The 10,000-nt window shown below is 49.8% G+C and overlaps 1 protein-coding gene across 3 annotated transcripts in view; it reads left to right on the top strand.

Moving 5' to 3' along the window:
• The window catches only part of wwox (WW domain containing oxidoreductase), a 171,904-nt gene that overhangs the window by 53,515 nt on the left and 108,389 nt on the right, over positions 1–10,000 (top strand). For all 3 annotated transcript variants that reach the window (XM_042110094.1, XM_042110095.1, XM_042110096.1), the window contains exons 7-8: positions 4,020–4,205; positions 7,705–7,969. In XM_042110094.1, coding sequence (XP_041966028.1) covers positions 4,020–4,205; positions 7,705–7,969 — 451 coding nt within the window. The remainder of the gene's footprint in view (positions 1–4,019; positions 4,206–7,704; positions 7,970–10,000) is intronic.

The raw sequence follows: 10,000 nt of genomic DNA, 5'->3' as shown, positions 1-10,000 counted from the left end.
AAGCTTAAACACAGCCATAGCCAAAAACCTGCTTGAGGTTTGAGCGTTTAATGTTATCCTTAACTTCTCTCTTCTCTCATATTGTACATGGCTACAGTGTATTCAGAATCAGCACTTTTCTTTTCATTTCAAATGCATGTTGTGTGTGTGTGTGTGTGTGTGTGTATGTGTGTTTGTGTGTGTGTGTGTGTGTGTGTGTGTGTGTGTGTGTGTGTGTGTGTGTGTGTGTGTGTGTGTGTGTGACTACATTTGGTACGAGCGCCTCCATAACGGCCTGCATTCCAGTGGCGCATAAACTGAGCCTCTTAATGAGCCGGGATGTGAACACTGGGAAGGCGAAGGCAAAAAAAAGCCAATCACTCTTTTATGTGCTGAGATTATTACCAGGTCAGAGGTGGTGCCCGCGGGGTTCTTTAAAGTAAATGTGGAGCGTTAGCCGTCCCCGCGCGGCCGTTAGCGCCCCCATGCCGCCCACGCATAAATTGCACATCTGTGCTGTGGCGGCGGCAGATCCTGGACCGCCGCCCCCCCCCCCCCCCAATCACACACCCCCCCAAGACGCGTTAGTGGTATCGGTGGTTTTTACATTACCTGTGGCCCCTCTAGTAAAGCTCTTGGTTAAGGTCTGAGCTTATGAGCTGGGAGTATCTGGAGACCCAGAGAGAAGGTGAGAGGTGCGGGGCAGGCCTGTTAAAGCCCGGCCCAGCACATCAGGAGAATGATGACTCTTTTATGGGCCACCCTGCCAGGCTGGGGTGTCTTCCTGCTGTTAAACACATACTCAGGTGCAGAACGCGGTCCACACGTTGCACACTAGTGTGGCATGTGTAAAGAGGTGTTGGACTCCAGGCCACGCAGATGGGTGACTGCTGTCTGTTGACGTGTTGACGCGTTGTTCAAGGTGGTTTTTCATCAGAGGGATGTTTGAGAATTTGAGGCTGTTGGCAGTTGGTGTGTGCGTGTGCATGTGTGTGCGTGTGCGTGTGCGTGTGCGTGTGTGTGTGTGTGCGTGTGTGTGTGTATGTGTGTGTGTGTGTGTGTGTGTGTGTTGTGGAGCGTTGTTAAGGAAGCTGTCAGGAGTCTCTTCCCACTCTCTCCCTCGGGCCTGGAGCTTGAGTGCAGGCTCGTGTTCTCTCTCTCTCTCCCCGTTACACGTCTCACTCTGCCACGGAGGAGACTCATCGCGTTTCACGTCACTCACTCACACACACACACACACACACACACACACACACACACACACACACACACACACACACACACACACACACACGCACACACACACACAGAGTGAGGCACGCTTCATTAGAGGCCAACTGAGGTCTTAATTGTGCTTGCATGAGTGGGTGCTGGTGGGGGCCGGGGCCTGGGCTGGTGTCAGGCAGCCAGAACTCACAGATACGTCTCCCGCTCCGCACGCCTCCAGAGAGGCATGTTCCTCCACAGGCGCCGCCACGGGATAGTCCCTCTGCCCGCAGGTCTTCACCACTGAGTGGATGAGTGAGATGTGTGTGTGTGTGTGTGTGTGTGTGTGTGTGTGTGTGAGTGAGTGAGTGAGTGAGTGAGTGAGTGAGTGAGTGAGTGAGTGAGTGAGTGTGTGTGTGTGTGTGTGTGTGTGTGTGTGTGTGTGTGTGTGTGTGTGTGTGTGTGTGTGTGTGTGTGAGTGAGTGAGTGAGTGAGTGAGTGAGTGAGTGAGTGAGTGAGTGAGTGAGTGAGTGAGTGAGTGAGTGAGTGAGTGAGTGAGTGAGTGTAGGTGGGAGGGTTATTGCGAGAATTCTAGAGAGAATGGGAGAGATGGGAGAGACTGTGTGTGTGTGTGTGTGTGTGTGTGTGTGTGTGTGTGTGTGTGTGTGTGTGCAGGACTTACTGGGAGAACTAGATGTAGCAGGAGTCAATTCAGTTAGTCAAGGTCACTCTGAATATCCTTCCCTCATTTCCGAGCAGAAGCCAACATTTTTTTTCTCTGTGCACTGTTGCTGTTCTGGGCCAGAATGGGGCCTGTCCTTCATGGCCTATTAGAGCCAAAGTGTTGCATTCCAAATGACCAATTCCTTCTTATTCCCTCACTTTGCGTCAATCTTGCGCTCTGGCGTTGAGCTGCTGGAGTTGATTGGGCTAGAGTTTGGCACCTGGCTGGAGTGCGCTCCGAGCTCTCCTGGATCACAAAGTCCTTGGAAACCAACCTCAAAGTGTGTGTTGGAACCACTGCCGCCCGCATCAGCAATATTGCCTTGAATGGACACAACCAAAAAAAGCATTAAACGCACAGCAACACCATTCCTTCTACACCATCATAATTTAAATGGCACTGGTGATTTCAAAGGCATTGGGTTACTTTTTTCAGAGCCAGGCTGATAATATTCATCATTTGTGCTCTATTTTGACCCAAGTTTTTTGCACATCTAAAAGACTTTTTTTTGTGTGAAGTTCAATGCAAAGTGTTGGGTCAGGTGCTCGATGGGCCATTTTGTGCAGTCCATGTGCTGAGTGGCTCCTTGTTGAGAGGAAGGTGCAGCTCAGTGAGCTTTCCAGGGTGGGGGGGGGTCGTGAAGGTGATCGTGGCACCCCTCCACTTTTTCTATGCCACAGGATGGCTCATTATAGCGCGGGGCATAACAATTCCTAGATTAATTTTCCAGCATCCAATTTTTAATTAATCGTGCAGGCAGTCTTAAACACAGAGTACACAAATTGCCCGTGGCCCTTCATAATTAATTCTAATGGAAGAAATTAAAAATTGGTGGGGTGGATTCAGATTGTTCTGCGGCGTTGCTGCGCTTTCGAGCCCACTGGAGCGACTCTGTCAAAGGCAAGGATGTTGCCGTGGCGATATGGACGCTGCGGCTCCAGCCCCGGCGCGCGTGCGAGCGAGCGAGCGAGCGAGCGAGCGGGGAGGATCACGGGACGCGCTGCGCTGAGGTGTGAGGGGAGGTCCGGCGAGCCCGCGGGCGTCTCTGAACAAGCTCAGTGACTCCAACAAGGAGATCGCTAATCTCATCAGGCTGCAATCTTACCATGTTTCACTTTATATGCAAGAAAGGTTCTTGTCATTTTAAAATTTCACACAATTTTTAGGCACTGAAATCAATGATACTAATCAAGCATAAGCGTTGGTTCAGGTAGACTGCACTGGTCCTGACTGAAATATAGTTTTCATATGCAGGACAAAATAATTCTAACTAATTGTGTGGTTGCCTTTTCAGAATTACATCCATAGTGCTAATGGTGTTAAATACCGTTTACTTTTTTTTTTAACGGTTCTAAATTAGAACCCTTTCATTGTCACACCTCCCACAATGGATTCATAGTCCATTTTTAAACCAACGTGAATTATGCATTGGAGCCACGGAGTTGATCTTTCTGTCCCATTTGGTGTGAGGAGTTTGGAGCAGCATGAGAGTGGTGGTGTTGTCAGTGGTGTGGGGTGGAGTAATCACGTGAGGCACTAGCACTGATGGTGATCCAGTGCCCTATGTGGAGGACTGGACTGTGGAGGACTGGACTGTGAAGTACGCTGTGTGTGTGTGTCTCCCGTATTCAGAGCGCCGTGTGTGTCTTTGTGTGTTACACTTTGTGGAAGCCCTGTGTGTTGTGCTCGCTGTTTTAAAGAGCGATGGGAGTTTGGATGCGAGCCCAGTCCAGGTGCCAACTGATAACTACTCAGACTGTCGCTGGAGCTCTGCCAATCTCTCTTTCCAGTAGTTTCCTTTCTACTGCCTCTCTCTCTCTCTCTCTCTCTCTCTCTCTCTCTCTCTCTCTCTCTCTGTCTCTCTCTCTTTATCTCTTTTCTTCTTCCGCCTCTCTTTCTATATGTCAAACGAACCATCTCCATCCTTTTGTCTGTCTCCTTCCTTGGGTGGGGGAGATTAGTCAGGAGGACCTAAGATTAGTCACACTGTTTTGTGTTGTAGTGCACATACATGGATGTCAGTGTGGGTACATGTTTGTGTGAAGGCTTTGCATTTGAAGCATTGACGTCTCTGTGTGTGTGTGTGTGTGTGTCCTCTCTTCTCTTGCAGACCTCTGCATATCGTGGTGTGTAACGCGGCCGTGTTCGGGCAGCCCTGGCACCTGACGGAGGACGGCTTGGAGACCACCTTCCAGGTGTGCCACCTGGGACACTTCTACCTGCTTCAGCTGCTGCAGGACACACTCAAGCACTCCGCCCCCGCTAGAGTGGTGGTGGTGTCGTCTGAGTCGCACAGGTCAGAACACACACACACACACACACACACACACACACACACACACACACACACACACACACACACACACACACACACACACACACACACACACACACACACAATCCCTTACACACCATCAAATACACATACAGTATTCACATTAAAGGTACTCTATGCAAGATTTTTACCTTACAGGTAATATAGCCTTTATGAAGCCAATTTGTTGGTAAAGAAACTTGTAATAGGGGAATTCTTTACCTACAGTAGCATAGCCCTACAGCTCAGCCATAGCGAGTCGCTAATGAGAGAACCAGCAATGCAACTTCAAGAATTGTCGACCTGAAGACATCTCACGGGAATCGTTAAACATTACCTTGTCAGTAGATATAGCTCTTTGGAGATTGTCTGTTGTTAGCCCTTCACCTCCACAGCAAAATAATTTTCATAGTGCACAGGGGGAACAAGTCACGAAAAGTAGGCTATTTACAACGGCAGAGTTGGAATATAAATATATTGCGACTCTAGGGGGAGCTCTAGAGTGGTCAGAAATACCTGAAACTGCATAATGTAGCTTTAATATACATTCATACAAACATGATATTTAGACAACACATATATCCACACATACATACACAGGCAACTCATATAGGTACAAACATGCACATTTACTTTCTGATCACCATCCCATGTTCACGGAACGCAGACATATATACAGACATACTCTATATACAGACATATATACACACATGGGCATACGCACGTACAGTAATAAAGACACAGCTGTAGGAGCCGCTGGAGAGCTGATCTGCTAGAGGCATCCCCCACATCCCACCTGCTGTCTCCATCCTGAGCCCACACACTATGGCTCACTGGAGCTCTGCTGAGCTCTGACTGCACTGGTGCGTGTGCTAAGGCCATTCCATAAGATGCCGTCCCATGACAGTCCATAAATAAGGGTGGTCCTGAGCTGCTTCCTGTGCGGGTCAGCGTGGCCGGGCAGTGGCCAGAGACGCCCGGCTGCAAAGCTGAGGCACCGGTGAGTGAGTGAGGACCTCTTTATACATGATGTGTGTCGTGTCAGGGCCCTCTGATTGCACAAAACACACACACACACACACACACACACACACACACACACACACACACACACGCACACACACATCACATGCAAAAAATTCATACACACAAAACTCACACTCTCTCTCTCTCTCTTTATCTTGCTCTCAAACGATCATTCATTCTATATGCACCCACAAAACACACACACACTGTCAGCCAAGCACCCACTCTCACCCAGAGCACTTTCCCAGATGTCATCCATATGCAGTAAAGCGTGCGGGCAGCGTGATGGATGGGCCGACTCAGGCGGGTTATGATGCGTTCACTGGTCGGGCTCAATGAGCTTCTCGGTGACCCCTCTGCCTGCCCGGCCTGTCAGGGCCGCTGCCTGCCCGCTCCACCGTTCCGCCGTCGGGGCCTTCCAGGGCACACTCGCCTGGGCCTCTCCAACGGCCTGTCTCTGCCAAGCCGACCCGTCTGCGTGCCGACACTCTGATTCAGGATGGAGACACGCTGAAAGATTGATGGATGAAGTGGCAGCAGACTGACTGACGGCCAGAAATCGCTACAGCGTTGCAGAGTGGACATGGCCTGGCCCTGGACGGGAACTGTTCCGTGCTGGAGAACTTGGTTCAGGAACTCGTCAGATTATGATCTCCTGATGGTTGGAGTCGCTCTTTATTGATCTTGAAGGCTGCTCCTCCGTAACCCACCACGGGGACCGGAGGGGGCCAGTGAGCGGGATGGGCCTGGGGATGGGCCTGGGGCTGGGGCTGGGGCAGGGGATGGGGCTGGGCATGGGGATGGGTGGGGGTCTGCTGGAGAAGCTGCCCAACTGGGAGAAGGATGGAGCAGCGTGTCAAAGGGAGAGCCTGGACTGGTGATACCAGAAACTTAATCTCACTGGGAAAAAAAAAAAATATTGCACTGTTAAATAAATATTTACGTACACAGTTCCCAGGACAGTCTCTCTCTCTCTCTCTCTCTTACACACACACACACACACACACACACACACACACACACACACACACACACGAATACATACAGACTCCCCTGCCCCCGCTCTCTCACATACACATCCATGCACGCTATCTTGTATTGCCCTTCTGTCTGTCCTGTTGGCCAGACCTCTGTCACCTCCCCCATGATGGAGGGATTATTCTGGACGGAGGTGAAGGAAATAGAAAAAAAGAAAACCTATCTGGACAACACTGGACCCGACCTCAGTAGAGTTTGCTGTTTATACGTATTAGTGCTATTTGTGGGGGGGGTGTGTGTGGGGGGGGGCAGCTCAATTCTCTGTCTGTTTTGTGTGTTGCGGTCTAACGGCTCATCCTCTTTACTGGTCAGCCGTCTCCCTCCCTGCGCTTAATTTGTGTGGCGAGAGCTCAGAGGCTGACCTCTGACCCCACTGAAGATTATATTTCCTCTGGCCTTTGGCAGGACGTAAAACCTCCACCCTGAGGGACAGGTGTGAGTGAATGAGAGGGAAGGATGGAGAGAGTGTGTGTGAGAGAGAGAGAGAGGGAGTAAGAGAGAGACAGTGAAGAGAGTGAAATAAATAAATAAGTAAGCCGGCGGATTCCAAATGAAAACTTTATCTCTGGGCCAGCACCAGGGCTCAGGCTGTAATTGGCACTACAGATAGGGAGTGCCTTCACTTACTCCAGCAGGCTCAGTTCAAACAAGAGAAATATGATAATAAAAAAGAAATAAATAAAAAAGGGAGATACTGTCGCCGTGGCCATGGAAAGAGGAAACATTGAAGAGATAAGATGCTGTAAATCTGGTAATTAAATAGCGGGACCTCCTCACCTTCCCCTCTCAGATAGATGTCATATTTGCTCAGAGGATCTGTGGGGGTCGTTAGAGAGCGTCCGTCACAAGCAGCTGTCATCCTGACAAGGTCAGAGGTAGCACCTGGAGCAGCAGCACACAGGAACAGCTGCCCAGGAGGAGCAGGATGGAGGCAGACGCCTGTGATGGGGCCGTTCTTACTGCCTGTGGAGGCTTTTTAAAGGGAACATTAGCAAAGCTAACACTGTAGCTTTCACACGCCACATTGTGAACTGCCACCAGCAGGTAATGCCATGTGTTAGTTTGTAACACGCCATCGAATACCCGTCTCACTGAAGTAGTGCTAGTTGAATGTTGAGCAGAGTAAAGATGTACATTTCAGATGTTTTCTGCTGCCATCATGGAAAGTGAATACAATGGCCACACACAGACAACAATGTGAATCAGTGATGAGGTGCTGCACTCAGCATGCCATTCAGTGTGCTAAACCGCTCCAGCAGTTAAAGAGCATCCTCAGTTTTGCCGTTTGTGTGCACCCAGGGTTGGTACAAAGACTAATGGTAAAAAATCAGCCCCTCAGCCCCTCACCGAAACCCTCACACAAACCCTGTCTTTATGTCACCTGTGTGTGTGTGTGTGCGTGTGTGTGTGTGTTCAGGTTCACGGATTTGCTGGACTCGTGCGGGAAGGTGGACCTGTCCCTGTTGTCTCCACCGCAGAAGGAGTACTGGTCCATGCTGGCGTACAACCGGGCCAAGCTGTGCAACCTGCTCTTCTCGGCCGAGCTGAACCGCCGCCTCTCGCCGCACGGCGTCACCTGCAACGCCTGTCACCCCGGCAACATGATGTACACCAGCATCCACCGCGGCTGGTGGCTCATGACCCTGCTGTTCACCCTCGCGCGGCCCTTCACCAAGTCCATGGTAGGAACCAGATTATACTTACACACACACACACACACACACACACACACACACACACACACACACACACTTCTCTCTCACGCTGAACAGGCATCTCGGTGCTACAAGCTCCGGCGGAGAGCAGATGAATCTGTCTGATTAATTGCCACGTTCGCCGGCATTCACCGTTCGACAGCTAGTGAGTGAGCGAGCCTGCTGCTCCGGTAAGTCCACGCTCGGCCGAGAGAGAGGGGCTCCTGCGAGAGGCCTCCCCCCGTCTCCAGTGTCTGCTGCTGGGCATCACAGCAGTGATCTCACCCTGTACTCATGGGTCACCTTTGTCGTGGATAGGTGGGTGTTCGAATGGTTAATTGGTGCATTTTTTACTACTTAACGAGGTTATTATTAGGCAGATGTGGAGTCAGCTCGCTGTATTTCTTCATCCTGGGGCTTGAGATTCAGGAGCAGACGTTTGGTATCTGTGTTGTGCGTGTGAGAGCAGCAGAGGGATGCAGCTCTGAGACATCGCTGTGTTTTCATAGCAGACTCTGTTCAGAAATCTGCTGCGGTTCAATTTCTTCAGCTCCGTCTCCCTTGGTCTGTGTGTTTATCTTGAGGCTGCGGAGATGGACCGCCCTGCTCGTGGGAATATTCCCTTTCAGCACTGGGCCTCTGGCTCTGACCTCTTCTAGACAGCAAGAACTCATGCAGGCTGGGCATTTATGTTGATCAGTTCCACTGCTCCTGGAAATCTTGATGTGTGTTTAGGAGGAAACGCATTGAGAGCCTCTTTGACTGCCCTAGCAGGGCCTGACCACTGGTATGGTTTATTGAGTGTACCTATTTATTGAGTCTGATAGTATTGTAGGCATGAATCAGCCAGCTGGTCCTATCTAAAGGAAATGTGCCTACAGATACAGTACAGTATACACAGTAAAACGTTATGTAGGATTTCTTTTTCATGTTCGTGTGTCGTTTTTTTTCTGTGTCAGGACTACGCTGTGAGCCACATATTTTATTTGACGGATGCTTTGTTTTATATCTTACATTTCTGGATTAGCCGTTTTTATCCATTGCCATCCATACTGTGTTTGCACCCAAGGCGGGCTTTGATCAATGGCAATATTTCACTAGAGCCCGTTTCTGGTTAATGGCGTCTGTCTGGGCCGTGAAGGGGAGACTGGGCCGCCTGGCGAAGGCTGTTCGTGAGCTTCAGATTTGTGCGTATCGCTCCGCGGGAACTCGAATATCTCTTGAGCTCTGCCCAGACTCTCATCTTCCCAGATTAGTTGAAAGTATTATTCCTCTTTCATCTCATCTCTATACTCCCTCCCTCTCTCTCTCTCTCTCTCTCTCTCTCTCTGTCTCTCTCTGTCTATTTGTCAGTTTTTAATCATGGCTCCTCTGACTTCTTCACATTTGCACCAAAGATTTGACTTGAGAAACGACAAGAGGCTTCAAGATGTCAGACATGTGCCTAATAATTCATCTGGATAAGTGTTTTATATTGAATACGAGGACAAATTTGTTGCGTACATCCGATATACTTTAGCGAGATCTGCAGTGTCCTTGCACCCAAAATGAGCTGTTTTCTCTCATAAGGTGGTGTAGGTCTGGCACCTCAGGTGAATGAATGAGGCTGGAGGCTCTAAATGTTGGTAAATAGAAGAGGACAACGGTGGGTGGGGTAATTAATTTCAAGTCGTGCTGACGCTGCTGTTCATTTCTCAGCCTGATTAAGGCTACAGATCCCTAAAGCTGAGCTTTTGCTCTTATTTAAATCTACGCCCAGATAAGACCATCAGACAAACACCTCATCTTTGCTCTTCTCTCACTTTCTCTCCTTCCCTCTCTCTATCTCTCTCTCTTTCTCCCTCTCTCTATCTTTCCGTCTCTGTCTCCCTTTCTCTCTGTCTCACGTCTGCTGCTGGGCCTAATATAAAGCACAGATATTCTTCTTATTGGTTGGGCGAGTGTGGAGATGCTATCGTTTTAATTGCTGGCTGAACACGGGTGGGATCCTGTGAGAGTATGCAAGGTTGCAAACATAAG

This window comes from Alosa sapidissima, chromosome 11 (assembly GCF_018492685.1).
Source record: "Alosa sapidissima isolate fAloSap1 chromosome 11, fAloSap1.pri, whole genome shotgun sequence".
Lineage (NCBI taxonomy): Eukaryota > Metazoa > Chordata > Actinopteri > Clupeiformes > Clupeidae > Alosa > Alosa sapidissima.
This window is presented reverse-complemented; position numbering and strand designations above follow the sequence as displayed.